The sequence below is a fragment of the Netta rufina genome (genome assembly GCF_964035555.1).
Source record: "Netta rufina genome assembly, chromosome: 7".
Lineage (NCBI taxonomy): Eukaryota > Metazoa > Chordata > Aves > Anseriformes > Anatidae > Netta > Netta rufina.
In genome coordinates, this window is record NC_140130.1 from 17,145,049 (window position 1) to 17,162,367 (window position 17,319).

General features: G+C 48.4%; 1 protein-coding gene across 1 annotated transcript; it reads right to left on the minus strand.

Moving 5' to 3' along the window:
- Window positions 1–8,865: 8,865 nt before the first annotated feature.
- LOC311211447 (zona pellucida sperm-binding protein 4-like) lies at window positions 8,866–16,928 on the minus strand (the record flags this gene model as incomplete). Its single annotated transcript, XM_084290180.1, has 9 exons — window positions 8,866–8,943; window positions 9,852–10,012; window positions 13,783–13,913; window positions 14,249–14,346; window positions 14,513–14,700; window positions 15,068–15,223; window positions 15,548–15,650; window positions 16,295–16,416; window positions 16,730–16,928. 9 exons carry the CDS (start codon window positions 16,926–16,928, stop codon window positions 8,866–8,868), a joined length of 1,236 nt encoding a protein of 411 aa, XP_084146306.1.
- Between the last annotated feature and the right edge of the window lie 391 nt (window positions 16,929–17,319).

The following is a 17,319-nucleotide window of genomic DNA, read 5'->3' on the forward strand; positions in this document are numbered from 1 at the left end:
CCGATTGCCCAGATTACTCTAGCATGATGTTTACAGGGCTCTGAGTGTCAGTGACCTGACGTGAGTTGGGTAGATTTCCCTGCAGCATTAACTACAGGAGCTACTGCCTGCCGAGGGCACATCCTGGGCAAGAGAAAGCTTTATACTGCAGTTTAGCTTAAAAAAGAAAACAACACAACCATGTTTCCACTTTGCCCCAACTGCCCAACACCAGGTGACACCTCCAGGACAGAAAAGCTGGGATAGACACTAAAACCCAGTCAGGTGTCAGAAAACATTGGTTGCACTACAGGGAAATGCAGAGAGAGCAGAAGGGCCAGCTCGACTGACTTGGTTGGGGCAGAAAACAGGAGGGCTGAATGCTCCCAGGAAGCATTCCACCAAACACCTGAGTGTTCCCATGGCCTCACTTCTCTTGCCCTGACCGCTCCCCTGAGTTCATCCATCAACCGAGAGAGACAGCACGGCTCCCACTCACCATTTCGCTCTCCTCCCCGAGAAGTCCCTGCACGCGCTAACAGCTGACCGTCCGGCTCCAGGTTAGCACTCCTTTTAAGATACGCTTCTCTTCCTGCTAAAAAACAAACTGCAGACCTGTAAAGAGGAAGAGACGATGGCATTTCTGTCAGGGTGAGTCAAGTAACCTGGCTGGATCCCAGCACACCTGGTAAAGCAGCTCCTCTGCCGGGGGCAGAGTCTGGCCAGCACGTGGAAAGCTTAGCTTCAGGGCACTGAGGACTCCACCTCCTTTTTATCTGCCTTATGGCAAGCAAAAGTGCTCCTGGCTCAGATGATGTGTTTAATTCATACGAGAGCCCAGCCTGAGGGGAATCCTACTTTTATTCTCTAAGGCTAACACCTTGTCTGACAGAGCACGCTTACTGGGAATGCCAGGACAAAGTGGAGGATTTCTGCCAGCTTGTTTCATGCCGGATGCTGAGACCAACGGCTCTCTGCTGTGGACAACCTTCTCTGTCTCCACTGTGGTGTACCACTGAATTCATGCTTTTAGAGGATGAAGCATCTCCTGGCAGACAACAGATATTCCCTTCAGCATCTCACACATGGTGACTGGACGGTTCTTGGGCACTTTCTGGAAAATTAAGTCCCGTCTCTTAAAATGAGGCTTGGCCATTTCCCACAGCACTGGTAGCTGGCAATCAGAGTGGAAAGAGAAATTAAAGGACAATGCTATTTGAACCACAGTGAATATATATATAAGCCTGTGAAAGGTCCCCGCACGTACAACAGATAGATCATGCACACAGTGAGAACATACCTTGCTACAACTGCAGATGTCAGTGTTTCTCCATGAGCTGCTGCATTGGTTCATATTCCATCTTCTGTTTTACCTCCCATTCCCCACTGGCTTCCCTTGGTCTGCATCGTTTCCAATGCTTCAACATCACTTTAGCCCATAACTGGCTATGTGACTGAAGGCTTCCTGGCCCTCATTTTGGAAATCTTGTCTACCAAGTGACTTGATTGTCAGCATCCAGGCTCATTCCAGAGTCATGCTGTGCAACAACACTCTGGTGCAGGAGGCTGCACGGGGATGCTTATTCCTTACTGTGTTTCTGTTGCTGCTCTGCCTTTGGGAGCAGCTGGGAGGAAATTCAGTCACTATGAAGTTCTGAGTGGCCCTGACACACACCACAGGAAGCATACTGGGTGGTGGGACATGCATGAACTGTGTATGTGTTGGGGGAATAACACAGATATGATCCGTAAGGAAGCACGACAGGCATCAAGCAGAGGACAAAAAGAGGAAGAAAAGCATCTTAGGTGCTGCTTGGCTACCGGACATTTTGCTGTTACAGTGGGAGTGTAGACCACAAGGCTGCAGTAAGGAACACCTGCCTTATGCTCATCCTGCTGTCCTTTACACACGAGTTTCACGTCCCAGAGACTTTGGGACCTGCTGCTGAAGGCTCTACCCTGTAGAGCACTATATGAGCCTTCTCTTTTGAAACCTACTTATGGACTAATTTCCACATCCACATTTATCACTGTAGATCTACATCCCAGATCACTAAAGGATCAGCACAGAACACAAGACAATGATGTAGCCTTTGGCTGACCAAGTGTCACTGCCTAAGTGTCCTTCTGATTCCCAAAACCAAGATCAAGCAAAGGCTCAAGCAAAAGTTACTTTCTGCAGACAGGAAATCCCACCCGCTATTAGCTGCGGACACAACCAACAGTCAGCAGAAACAAGAAAGGTATTAAGAAATTCTCTCCCCTTGACGACGTGGTAAATGCATGCATACAACAGAACATGCAACTGAATCCAGTCTTTAATGAATGCAGAGACTCATTCTGCACATGTACATTTTGATTGCCCCCACACCCTCCCACTCCCTCCCCCTCTAAAAAAAATTATTTTAGTTAGTGAAAGGTAAAACCACACGAAGACCAGAATACGTATATACACCTTAGAGGGTCTCATTGTTTTTTTCTTAAGAAACTTTCACATGTTTAGAATTATTGACTGTTAAGCCCAGTCAGTACAGCAGAAATACTCCACACAGATCATTGGTTGAAACGTACAGTACAACAGTTGTGAGTACACTGTCACAAGAGACACCTACTTGAATGGTAACAAGTGCAGTAGATCCATCAAACCCTATTGCAACAAACCAGAGCATTGAATACAGTCTGAGAAAGATGAGAAAATATCGCAACAGAGAGCACAGATGTTGAAGTACACAGGAAGCTTCTACAGTAACTTCTCTCCAGAATCATTACTCCCATTAGAGAGCCAGGAAATCTGAACTGCTGCTTGCCACTTGGAACTTTCCTTCTGCTTCACAGGGACTGGCGTCAGGCTTTTATTTCCAGACCTGAGTCACTGCACTTTTGCTTGAATGGGGGCAAGGAAGAGACCCCAGCTAGCACACCTCACTTTCCCAGACACGTATGGACAAACAGCTTGAGACAAAAGGACTTGCCTGTAAAAAGGCCACACAAAATGAAAACAGAAACAAAATAGAGCTAGAAAAACAAACAGAAATAACATGGTTTTATGCAGTCTGCAGTAAAGCTATAGTCAATGGATCAGTAGTGGTCACATGACAATTAAGGCTTTGACTACTGGTCTTCTACATGCACATTTTATACACATACAACCATGTGTGTGTATAAATTATTTTATTTTTCTTGTTCTAAGCAAGAAAATATTTTCATGCATTTGCTTCCCATAGTATTCACAATACTTGGATCGCATTCTGTTCAAGGACTTCTGGAGAGGGATGGGTCAATTTATTATCCATCTGGAAAAGGCCTCATCTCCAGAAAGGTCATTTGTGCCTGACAGTGGCGCTGGCCCCCCACTTCACAGTCATACACCCAAGCAGAAGGTGTCACCCCAGAGCCTGACAGTACATTGGTTATGTAAACATAGTAATCCTTAGATTATAAATACTTTATTAAAGCTAACATACCTCAGCTTTTAGCTCATAATTGCTCATGAGTGCCTTAATGAAATATTCCTAATAAAATCTTTTTTTTCTCCCATAACAGTTCAATTACAGTGCTTCCCCACAAAGCACATTTTTCCCTACTTTTCACCAAAGAAGTGCCAAGCTATCTGTTAATTATGCAAGTCCATGGTGCAGTAGCTTCCACATATATAATTAACTGCAACACAGAGCACATCTCAGACTTACAGCTCAAAGTGCTTAATTCATCATCTCGCACGCATGCCCGGGCTGTAGGACTGCTATGAAACTAATAGACCGGGTCATGGGCTAGCAAAGAACGGAGAAGCAGCAGAAATCAGCAGAGCTCTTCCATTCCTCATCCTGTGCCTGCAGCATGCACATATTTGACAGGTTCCCAGAGTTCACCAGAACTGACCTGCAGCATGGCCTGTGTTCCTCTGCCTCAGGAACAACCAGTGACACTATGCTAAGATATTCTGTCCAATTCTGACTCAGTGTGTCCTTCTGTGCAATGCTCTGGCTAGCTGATGTCACAGAGCACCCCTAGGTAGCTGTGGGGAGCTCTGGGGAGAGCAACTCAGACAGCTATGAAAAGGAAGGGCTCACAAAAAAGTGGTACTAAGGAACAACAGGAGTGTGGAATGGAAGCAGCATAAAGAAGACTGGGAAAGCAAACACGGGTGGAGTGAGGAGAGAGTTCTTATTTAAAATAAGGCCTGGACTGCTGCCACAGCCCACTGAGCTGCCTTGCCTGGTAGTGTAATGGGAGCAGGCTGTCAGCATTCCAGTTCCTAAGCTTTGCCACCATCACACATTCATGCCTTGCCTCCTACAGAAGCACTGCCCTGTCAGCCACAGCATTTCATTTGGCCACTGCCTGGAAGTACGCCCATTCAACACATACTGTGACAATTACTGCAGATCAGGCACGGGGCACTTCTTGTTCATTGTGGTCCAAGTAGCTAGCAGCCCTAAAGAGACTGTCCCCATACCGTTTCCTACCTCTCAAGCCACGATAACCAAGACAATAAATAGATGGGATAGGAGGAGCCATGGAATTTGGAGTCCTGGCCATCTGGTCGTTCACTTATTGCACAGAGTACTTTGTAGGGGAGAGTGGGTGCTCCCCAAGGTCCTTTGAGAAAATCCTACTGGGTGGCTGTCCTCATCATCTGCTCCAGGAAATGCATTCACACAGCTCATGTACAGGATGCTTAGAAAATGTCACCTAGAGACAGGATATTCAAGAGACTGAGACTTCTCTCAGCTCAAGCTCAGTCTTCACTCAACCCCACGGGAAGCTGTGCAAAATACAATGATTATGCCCTGACAGATATGATTAGAAGACAATTTTTGGTCCTGGGTATGTTAACAAGAGAGGGTCAAGCTAATGATTTCAGAGGCAAACTTTTGTGACTGGATTTAGTTTTAGTTACAGAAAATGCTGTACACTGCTTTAGGCCAGGTGCACAGAAGCTTAAAAAAAGACAAAGATCACAGTTAAGCGTCTCAATCTTCAGATGGGGAATGTCTGAAAGGAGCAGTCACATTACTTTCTCATATGCAGTGCATCCTGAAATTTGGTACTAATGTATCGGGCGTGAAAGCCTTTCTTGTTAATGGTGTCATCTGTGTGAAATCGAATCATGATGGAATCCCCTGCAGAGTAGATTTCTTCCAGAGGCTGCAGAAAAGGAAGACCAAAACAAAAAACAAAAAAAAAAAGAGAGAGAGAGAACATAGATTGGTCAAGTTTGCATGCTAAATAACTGCATTACGATACCAGAGTTCAAGCTCACAGTGAAGACAGACTGGCCAGAAAACACAAATACTGAGAACTCAGTACCTCCTGCCCTGCCTGCTTTCCTGAGCATATACCCTTGCTCTTTGCATGCTTGCCTTTTAACATGTGACGACTGATGCCAGTCCATTCTACAATCCCAGTTCTTCCGGTTGGTTTTGGTAGGTCACATTCACAGGACTCCCTTGACGTTCTTGTTCCAGCCTTCTGAGTATGCTCTAATTTGTCCTAATCTTTTCAGGAAATGACACAATGCAAAGTGGACCCTGTTGGCAGCTGAGGCCCTTCCAGGGTCGATTAGCAGCAAAATAACTTAGCCATATATCTTACAAGCAAAACTGGTGATTTCCCTCGCTGTTGTGTCCTGCTATAACCTCCCCGTGCTTCTCTGCAGGACTGATGCTTTCCCCACCACTCTGTTTGACAGCATGCAGGTAGGTGATTACTGCCCCACTGTCCTGAACTTCTATGCACCAATCTGCTATGCCTTTGCTTGTTTTCCAGACTATTTCCCCAGTTTGCACAGGCTGGTGTGACACATGGGCTGCCTGATTGTTTCTCTTTAAATTCAATAAGCACATTCTCTGTTTCATCGCTGAAGTCCTAGAGAAACCAAACATGGAACCTCTGGTTTTAAATACCACACACTGTTGGAGCGAGTAACTCCAATTCCAGAGTCACTTCTGTTAAAGGGGGACACAGATAACACTTTAGGAGACAGGACACCATCCCAGAGTCAACAAACAGCTCCACTCTTCACTCTTTCCAGAGCATGACTGCAACGTACCTTGGCTGCAGGCAGGAAGTAACTGAGGATTAAACCAGTCTCTGGAAGTAGTTTCTTACTTTCACACAATGCTTTTGGGGCCAGGCTAGGGCACAGCAATGCAGCAGTCCCATGCTGATTGCACACAGACCTAGCTTAGCAAGGGAAAGCCAGTTGGAAGGGTTTTCAGACCAACTCCGTATAGCAGATAAAATGACTGTAATCTTTACCAAGAGGGGAAGAAGCAAAACACAGACACACAAGGCATTCTCATCACCAAATTGTGACTGCTGACCCTCTCTGAAAAAGGACACGAGTTCCCTTCTTTCCCACCTCCAGCCAGCACTGTGAATTCACCATCACTATGGCTTACCCCTGAACCACAGAAGCGTCCCAGGCGGGGTGCAGTGCTGTCATAACCATCGTAGATCTCCATGTAGTCATACCCACAGTCAGCTTCTTCCTCGACCTCAAATGTCTGGAATATCAGCTCCACCCCATAACCATCTTCAGCTACAATCACCCAGTCACAGTTGGCTTGACCTGGATAGTTGTTGTCCCCAAACTGAGCATGGGAATACAGCTCCTTAGTTTGCACTTCAGCCTTTAAGAGCCCGCCACACACTGAAGGAAGAAAGGGCACAAAACACAGTCTCCTCAAAGGCCCTACCTCGTGACAAAGACTTGCCATCCCGCTTTTGGGCCGTCTGTGGGAAAAGAAAACCTCCAGCACATGTACAACAGGGAAGGTAACTAACCACTGCACCCGATTAAGACAAAACAGTGAAGTCTTCAGTCATCCATGAAGCCAATGACCCACATAATGTAGAGGAGCCTGATCCTTTTGGTTTCCCCGCTGCCAGTGAGGAAGATGCCTCTCACATGCACTGCTGCTCAGTCTGCTTCGTTCACTTATTGGCAAAGGTTTCAGAAAAGTGAACCTTGATACAACACACCCACCTCTGGGCTGCCACAAATAGAAGATCAAGTTTGCTGTGTCTGTTCACAGCACATCTCTACTTCCACCATAACCAATCTGGTATACGCTCATTCCGTGTGTGGGCCAATATACCCTAGCGGCATCCCTTGCTAAGCTAAGCTATATCACCTCAATTTCTGAGGATGGATGAGGAACAGATGCGGCTGCTGCTCAACCAACCATCTTCAATTTAAACAAGGGAAGATGAGTAGGAACACCTGATGTCAGTAGACCTCTCAGCTAGCATCTATGGTATGGTGCTAGCAGTGGTCTGAGAGCTGGTTAGCACAATTTACAACCAAATAAAACCCACGCTAAGCTCCTTTTGCAAAAAAGTGGGTCTGATCTTCACTGGTAAACAACACAGTGAGATCTGATGACATCTCATCACACTGGGATATTGGCAGGGAATCAGCTTACCTGTGCTGTGTTTTGCCTGGAAACCTTTTCTTTGCACAGAAGCATCGGAGTAAAACCTAAGGAACATCTTGTTGGTAGAAGCTACCACAGGGTCTGGTTTCTTGCTGCCACAGAAGCGACCAAGGATAGGTGACTTGCTGTTGGGCCCATCATACATTTCCAAGTGGTCATAGGCACATTCTTGGTGCTGTTCAATCTCAAACTCATTGAAGATCTACAGCAAGAATAAGGAAAGTGACAGAGACACAATTCTGAGCATGTTTCTCCCCTGGCACTCCCATTCACTGGTCACTCACTACTTTCACTCGGTGGCCAGATGTTGCAGAGATATTCCAGGTGCACTCTTTCCGGCTTGGGTACTTGTCAGGCCAGTTTGGACTGCTCATCATTCCCTCGGCACTGCTCAGCTTATGCTCACAACCAGCTTGAGAAGGAGAGGGAGATCATGAGGCAGAGGCATCAAGGTAGGTCTCATACAGGAACTGCATCACTGAAATGACCTACATGCTACTTCACGCCCAATGAGACCCTAAGCATGGCAGAACTAGGGAAGACTTCGGTCACTGGAGAAAGTCTTTCAGGATTACCGCACAATTCTGCTGGGTTTGTCCCCAGGAAGGCCTATATGTTTGGCATCCCCTGGTGCAGCCGCGCTAGCTGGCTGAGTTAACTGGTCAGCTGGTGAAAGAAACCAGTTTATTCCCCTGGGCCCCATTAACCTCATCTGTACCCTCACTCCCAAATGTATTCTCCTGCTCCTCCTTCTCCTCTGCCCTGCTCCCGGTGACATGGTCTCCAACCCTGCCACTGTGTTGACTGGGAAAAGGATGGAGCTGAAAACAAGCCCTGTTTTTCCTTTCCCAAAGTAGTTTTTCAGCTAGAAGGGGCTTTTTCAGTGCCCCAGACTGGTACGGCACTTGGCTGCACAAACTAGCTTCCAACATAGGCCTGAAGCACTCTTTGTGTTTGTGGTAGCTCATCTTTCCTGAATGCAGAGAGCAGGGACCTACCTTCTTTACAATCGTGGCCATTTTCATGCAGCATAAAGCCATTTCTGCACTGGCATACGTAGCTTCCAAAAGTGTTGATACATTCATGCTGGCAACCACCATTGTCTTTGGAGCATTCGTCCTTGTCTGGGCAAGATCAAACCAATAAATACTGAGTTGCCAGTGAGAGGCAGACTACCGCCGTCACCAGCTGTAAACCCCATATGCAGACTGGAGAATACAAACACAAACCTCCAACCCCTATTGCTGGATTAGTCCAGTCACCACCTTATTAGCCCATACAGAGTTTTCTTCAACTGTTTTTCATTCCATAAGATGTATCACAGAAGTGCATTACATAATGCAGGTTTTGAATTATTAAAGACTCCTTATCTAAAAGAAACCTACAGCAACACCTCTTTCTTTTCAAATAGGGACCAGGAAAAGAATCACACAAATTCACTAGCCTAGGCAAAAGTCTGCTGGTCAATCTCTGTATTTTCAAGTTTGTAAAGGCTCTGATGAGCCTCCGTCTTCAGGCTGCTCTGTTCAAGAGCACAAGCAAACAGATAGAGAAGATAATCTAAGGTATGAGCTGCTATCTGAAGCTGAAAAAGAAAGCACTATTCTTAATGACACCGGAGACAGAGAATTTCTAGGACCAGGTTCCCCTTTGCTTCCATTGAGGAGGGACAAGAAGCACACACCTGCCAAGAAGAGGCATTGGACTCAGAATAGAGCATTTCAGAGAGAGGGGACAGGGGCTTGACTGACAGGGAAAGAAAATATCCATATACACATACACACTCCTGATTTCCCTCAATTCTCTTTTGTCAGTGTTCTTACCCCATTCCCTTCTTGTCCTAGTCTTCCAGCAGGGCTGTGATTATTAGAATAGTAGGCTTTCCATTTAATTTAGGTAAAATTATTATTCCCACCTTATTCAAGAGCCTAGTGGTATCGAATGAACTTCAGCAGCTTCCCAAATTAAGGAAGAGCCATTTCCAGTGGAGGAAGTGAAACCTGAATGTTTTGTTCAGAATCCATCCTGTCCTTGGCAGGGCAGAGAATAGGCTATTTTTTTTTTCATGGTTATTTGCTTTACCCTTGAAGAACTACCTCTTTATTCACTTCTATTTTCTTACAAAGGCAGCCCGAGGGAAGGGAGGGATGGGACACCTATTAAGGATGGAGAACACCTACTATTTTGCAAAACTGGCTGAGGAAAGAAGTCCATTTATAACAGAACAACTTTAATTCTCCACTCCCTGGAGAAAGAAGATTCAGACTTCAAGGAGAACAATCAGCATTACTGGCTTCTTATAGCAAGGGTCAGGAAACAACCAGAAGCTCCACCAGCAAGTCAGGCTCCTCTGGCTTGTACCCGAAGGATTTACCCAGTTCCAAGTTAGCCAATAGTCACGCTTCTGAGATGCAGGAGTTGGTTACGTACATCATTGCCTTCCAGATCAAACACTTCAAACTGCAGAGAGATCCGGTATTGAGCTGGAGCTACCACCTGCCAGATGCAGTTTTTGTTAGTAGGATACTCCTTGGGCCATCCAGGGCTAGTAATGGTCCCGTTGAGCTTGGTGATGAAGCCCCCACAGGCAGCTGGAGAGGCAACAAATGAACACAAGGTTTGCTTAGTTTTATTCAGACACAGAGCGGGCCATGCTGTTAGCTGGGAAACGAGTCAGACCCTGACTCATGGCACATTTCAAATCCCAGCCTGCAGAACAGGTAGCAAATGTTAGGAGTTGCAGAGAAGGCAGAAACCTTACCTGCTACAAACCATCAGTGAAACACACACAGCCAGGCAGCAGCCCTACGAGTCGCTTAAACTGTGTAATATTGAACCGTATTTTACTCTACAGCCTTGGGCTTACTATGGATCAGTTGATTTCCCATGCACAATACAGTTGTAATGGTCAGCTTAGTAAATTCAACCACACGCAGTCTGACAAACCTTATTAAGTTTAACAGGAAGGATTACTTAGAGGACAATGGAATCTCCTCAGGAAGACACTCCTGTCAGCTCTTTGGTGGCTTATTTCAAGTAGACCGCATTTTCACCAGGGAAAATTGGAGGTAAAAATCAGAGACTTAGCTTTACTCTCTCATTTCCTTTAAAAATTCAGGACATCTCAGGTCCACCCTCTTGAGAGAGGGAATGGTTTTTACCTTAAAGAAATTGACCTCAGTTTGCTCTTTTGATGCAAAATTCTACTTGTAACAACACATTTTTTTCCGTGCTGTTTCTTTGGAGTAATGAGATATGGCAAGATCTTCAAAATCCACAAGGTTCAAATCTTCTGTGCTTTGTTCCTGGCATAGTTTTGCATTAGGGCAACTAACCCAAGGGAGCAGCTTCAATGCTAAAAAGCACAGCAAGTGCTTTATGGACTTGATAGAGCAAAGAGTAATACAAAATCCAGTGTTGTAGAACCTAACAAAACAAAAATTGCACAAAGCATTTGGAGTTTCACCCAAACTTTCCAACTCACTTGCTTATTACTCTTAGCACCTCACGAGTTTTAGCAGAGGTAGAACAACCACCTCATCTGGGGGACAATGTGGTTGCATTTACATTCCCCTCCATCAGAGTGGGCAACACTGTCTAGGCTATCTACCCACACAAACTATCCGTGTTCTGCACGACAGCAGGTAGCAGTGACAGAAAGGGGAGCCCCACTGTCCTTTCCACAGATCTGCACCTGCTGCTGTCTGCTCCGTAACAAAGACATGCTCTGCGCTGAGAAGGCAGGATAGCATTAGGCATCCAGCCTAAGGAAGCCAGACCAGGAGCTTTAGCTGTCAGCTTCCAATGTTCCCCCTGCCCCACATGGTGGATCATGGGAGATCTGCTCTGACCAAGGACAACAGGTTTTTAGAGGGATTTAGCAGTACACAGAATCACAGAATTTCTAGGTTGGAAGAGACCTCAAGATCAACGAGTCCAACCTCTGACCTAACGCTAACAGTCCCCACTAAACCATATCCCTAAGCTCTACATCTAAACATCTTTTAAAGACCTCCAGGGATGGTGACTCCACCACTTCCCTGGGCAGCCTGTTCCAACGCCTCACAACCCATTTGGTAAAGAAGTTCTTCCTCACATCCAAGCTAAAACTCCCCTGGTGCAACTTTAGCCCATTCCCCCTTGTCCTGTCACCAGGCACATGGGAGAACAGACCAACACCCACCTCGCTACAGCTTCCTTTATGGTACTTATAAAGAGCTATAAGGTCACCCCTGAGCCTCCTCTTTCTCCAGGCTGAAGAAGCCCAGTTCCCTCAGCCGCTCCTCATAGGACTTGTTCTCCAGACCCCTCACCAGCTTTGTCACCCTTCTCTGGACTCTCTCAAGCACCTCCATGTCCTTCTTGTAGCGAGGGGCCCGAAACTGAACACAGTACTTGAGGTGTGGCCTCACCAGAGCCGAGTACGGGGGGATGATCACTTCCCTAGCCCTGCTGGCCACACTGCTTCTTATACAAGCCAGGATGCCATTGGCCTTCTTGGCCACCTGAGCACACTGCTGGCTCATATTCAGCTGACTATCAACCAATACTCCCAGGTCCTTCTCCACCTGGCAGCTTTCCAACCACTCATCTCCCAGTCTGTAGCTCTGCTTGGGGTAATTGCACCCCAGGTGCAGGACCCAGCACTTAGCCTTGTTGAACTTCATACAGTTGACCTCAGCCCATCGGTGCAGCCTATCCAGATCCTCCTGCAGAGCCTTCCTACCCTCAAGCAGATCGACACACGCACCTAGCTTGGTGTCACCTGCGAACTTACTGAGGGTGCACTCAATCCCCTTGTCCAGATCATCGATGAAGATATTAAAGAGGACCGGCCCCAGCACCGAGCCCTGGGGGACGCCACTAGTGACTGGCCTCCAGCTGGACTTGGCTCCATTCACCACGACTCTTTGGGCCCGGCTATCCAGCCAGTTTCTAACCCAACGAAGCATACACCAGTCCAAGCCAAGAGCAGCCAGTTTCTTGAGGAGAATGCTGTGGGAAACTGTGTCAAAAGCCTTGCTGAAGTCAAGGTAGACCACATCCACAGCCTTTCCCTCATCCACCAAGTGCATCACTTTGTCATAGAAGGAGATCTGGTTTGTCAAGCAGGACCTGCCTTTCGTAAACCCATGCTGACTGGACCTGATCCCCTGCTTGCCCTGCAAGTGCCACGTGATGACTCTCAAGATAATCTGCTCCATGAGCTTCCCTGGCACTGAGGTCAAACTGACAGGCCTATAGTTCCCCGGGTCTGCCCTCCGGCCCTTATTGTAGATGAACATCACATTTGCTAGCCACCAGTCAACTGGGACCTCCCCCGATAGCCAGGACTGTTGATAAATGATGGAAAGCGGCTTGGCCAGCTCCTCCACCAGTTCTCTCAGTGCCCTTTGGGTGAATCCCATCCAGCTCCATCAGCTTGCGCACATCCAAGTGCCGTAGCAGGTCACCAACCATTTCTTCATGGATAGTGAGGGCCACATTCTGCTCCCCATCCCCTTCCGCCAGCTCAGGGTACTGGGTATCCAGAGAACAACCGGTATTGCCACTAAAGACTGAGGCTAAGAAGGCATTAAGCACCTCCGCCTTCTCATCTTTTGTAAGAAGGTTTCCCCCCCGCATCCAGTAAAGGATGCAGATTCTCCTTAGTCCTCCGTTTTGCATTGATGTATTTGTAAAAAGATTTTTTGTTGTCTTTAACAGCAGTAGCCACATCAAGCTCCAGATGAGCTTTGGCCTTTCTAATTTTGTCCCTGCACAGCCTCGTAACATCCTTACAGTCCTCCTCAGTGGCTCGCCCTTTTTCCCCCAAAGATTATAAACCCTCTTTTTCCTCCTAAACTCAAGCTGCAACTCTCTGTTGAGCCAGGCCAGTCTTCTTCCACACCAGCTCATCTTTGGGCACATGGGGACAGACCGCTCCTGCACCATTAAAATTTCCTTCTTGAAGAGCTCCCAGCCTTCCTGGGCTCCTCTGCCCTTCAGAACCGCCTCCCAAGGGACTCTGAGCTGCTCAGGACACTGGTTGCCAAAGTCAGCCCTCCAGAAGTCCAATAGAGTGGTTTTACTGGTCCCCTTCCTGGCCTCGCCAAGAAGGGAGAACTCCACCATTTCCTGGTCACTCTGCCCAAGACAGCTTCCGACCCACCCATCTACCACCAGTCCTTCTCTGTTTGTGAAAAGAAGGTCTAGCGGGAAAACAGCGAGAGCGATGTCAGCCCCCCAGGCAGGCCTCGAACCCATGACTCTGAAGGCTCCTGCCCAGGTAGGACGGGGTTATGTGAGCACCTCTTGCCACTGGGCTAACGCCGCCTCCGCCCACCCCAAGAAGCTAGAGCAAGTAGCATGGACCTCATACCTGAAGCAACACGCAGCTCCAAGGACAGAGGACCCGGCTGGGACACGGCAGGGAGTGGTGGCAGTGTGAAGACCTGAACACTCAGGGGGATGAAGCTCCCAGTGATCAAGTAACTACAGCGGACATGTAGCCTGGTAGAACAGGAACACCCCAAGTCAAGCAAGTTCACTCTGATGCTGAGTATCTACCTTTCTCCAAGGCTGCAACCTAATGATCTCCTTAAGTTAGTTATAGTCCCAGTCTCCCCTCCAACACTTCCTTTTACCTACTAGAAGTTCCCTGGAGTTCAGATTGCAATCTGTAGCACCACTGATCAGCAACAGCTTTACTCCTCTGATTAGAGAATCAGGGACACGCCAGTCCCTACCCTACACCAGTGTCCCTGTTGTGAGCTCAGAACTTGCAACAAGCAAGAACGCCTCCAGGAAGGCTGCACATAGCAGCAGTCCCAGCTCCAGAGTATTACCTGAAAGTGCTGTCCCTAGTGACAGAGCCAAGGCTCCCAGTCTTCACATCCCTGGATGCCACCAACTCATTCTCATACACAGCGTGGTCTCCAGTGACCTGCAACAACAGACCAGGCACTGTGGCTGCAGTAAAGCCAGGCTGCAGAACAGCGTTTGGCCTCCAGAAGCCTGTAGGGTGCCCACTAAATAGCCAAAGCCACATCAGGCTTCTCCAGGTCTATGTGGAGCTCGCAGTCCTGCCTGGTGACAGCTGCAGCTCTTACCTGAAAAGTAGTGCCACAGGCAGAAAGTGGGAACTGGTACACAACAAAGGCACTGTTCTTCACTACAGGGGTGCAGCCAGCACTTGGCCCACTGGCCAGACGCACAGAGTCCAGGATAACAGGTGGCAGGGTCACATCCCGAGAGACAGCAATGGAAAACCGGCCATCTGGTGTGCAGTGAGCTGTCACTGGAGGAAAACAGTCAGCTTTGAGTTCAGGGACAAACAGCCCTACCCATCACAGCAGAGACAAGAGCAGCAAGTCCTGCAGGTCCTCCTGCCTCTAAGCCCCAGAGCACACACTGAGCACAACAACGTGCAACTGCAGCCAGCTCTATAGACTTGTGCCCCACAGTAACACTGATCCTGGCCCTAAAGCCAGCTCTGTTGCAATAATCAGTGACTGGACACATCCATGAGGCAGTATCCTTGACAGCCAAAACCACAACCCTAAGCCACCTGTGGGCCTGCTATGCACCAACCCTGCTCTGCCAAGGAAAGGAAGCTTCCCAGCCAGCAGCTCCTCCAGGAGGGGAGAACAGGGGCCTACACTTACCTGTGTTGCCATAGTAGCAAGTCTTCACCCTGTCCCTGGGGTTGTAACAACAGCCCCGTGCTTCACAGTCTCCCTGGCTGACAGGGGAGGAGGCACAGGGCAGCCGGTCCTGGCTGCGGACAGCAGAGCAGACGCTGCTGCTTGGGGCATCCAGGGCTGCAAGAGGTAGCATAAGTTTTCAGAAAGCACAGGAACAGTAGGGGTATGTGTGTGTGTGACAAAAACAGAGAGGACAGTGGTGTAAGTTGTCCTGATGACTCTGCATATAAATCAAGGCAAGTTTCATGGACTCAGGTGAGAGTCAAACACACGGCCCAGAGCTGGCTGAGGCACAAGTGCCCAGCAAGCTGGGCTCCTGCATCCACATCCTTCCCCACGGAGTCTCCTGGGCAGCCATGAGCTCCCCTTCCCAATCCCAGGCTGCCTTGGAGCAGCCACTAGGCACAGGCAGGGTTTCCTAAGGAGCTGTCAGAGTCTTACCAGGAAGGTCCACAGGGCACCTGAGCAGCTTCTCTTCCTGAAGAACCCTCTGCCCAGTTGCATCTGTGCCTTCAAGCCCCACAATCATGAGGTAGTTGCCATCCTGGGGGTGATTAAGGAGGTATTGGGGAGGCAAGGACAATCCCCAGACATGGACTGTATATCTCGAAACAAGACACTGAAACTCATGATAAGGAAGCGGCAGACGGACAGAGAAACAAACGTAAGGAATATAAATCTCAAAACTGGACATTGGAATTCATTATAAAGATACAACAAACGGAAGAATTGGCAACAACCAGCTCTCGCAATTAAGAAACATGCCAATTCAGCAGATTCCTGACCAAAGGTGAAAAGTACACTGTGAGGAAGACTCGGGGTCTTCCTCCCAGAGACCCCTGCCCACGTCCCAAAGACCCCTGCCCACAATTCTTGGGAGGCTCTACGCAGGCGCAAGGTGCCAAAAGGCTAATTAGCATGAGAAGCGAGGGAAGGCGGGGATAGGTAATGAATATGTATAGGCACTTGTAGAATATTGATAGATTGATTGTATAAATTCAAGACTGCTTTCCGCTTTGGGTATGCACGATAGGTGGAGAGATCCCCCGTGCATCCAGCGCTGCAATAAAGAATATACCACTTAAAGGAATTTCGGCTTCGATCTTTGAATCAGGGGAGAACCACACCAGTCAGGGCAGCCAGAGCAGCAGTAAGCACAGCCCCAGCAGGGTCCCTGGGGTCACTCACCCATTCAAAGACATAGCAGCTGGTGTAGGAGACTGACACTTTCCTGGAGCCGTCTGGAGCCCCTGAAACCCAGAGCCCACAGCCAGAGTCATTGTGCAGGGCATGTGCCTTCCCCTCAGCGTCTGGAGGAAAAGCAGACAGCAGCAGGGGCTTCAGCATGCCACACCAAAAACAGGGACCTGCAACAACCCCAACTTTCTGTAGGAAACAGGGTCCCAACCAGCAGAGGGACACAAGGGAACCCAGCAGCCAGGGCCACCTAAACCTTGCCCATGAGGGCTGGGTCTTATAATCAGCTCCCAAGTCACACACAAAGCACTGAAGCTGTTAGCACTTCACATCAGAGCCAGCCCTTTTCTTCTCATTCCAGCCATACCTCTGCACTGTGTAAAGACAGCAGCAGCCAGAAGGCCCCTTGACATCGCCCTCACTTACCCCAAGCGGTCAGCACAAAGGAAACATTCCCTTCCCAGCCCACGGGTAAGGTGAGCTGCAAGCTATCTGGACCACAAGCCAGCAGGCCAGGTTCATCAAGAAAGCTACCCTGAGACCCCACAACCAAAGCAAAGGGACCAAGCAACCCCCAGAAGAACAGAGCTCCACACACAGGCCTAGCCTGCCCTACAACACCCATCCTGCTCTCCTGCTGAGGACCATGAAGCACCTGCTCCTACTCTGGCCTTTTAAGTTGTGGAGCCAGCTGGGACCACCAATTCCTGGCGTGTCCAGGTGGACCCAGCCCAGCAGTTTAACACCTTCTATTGCTCTCACCTGGCTCTGAATTGGTCACAGGCTGTTTGCATCCCTTCCAGCAAACCAACAGGTAGGAGCTGAGCTTATGTCAAGAGATGTGTTTGTGTTCATATCACACAGCTGAGAGTGGCTCATCCATGCAATTTACTCTGGAGCCTCGGAAGAGCCTTCAAACTCCTTTTCTGACCCTGAGTTCTTCCCATCACCAGAAGAATCCAGGAGATGTACCTTCTTTTCCCCATGGACCCTACTGCTGCTTTGATTACTTATTA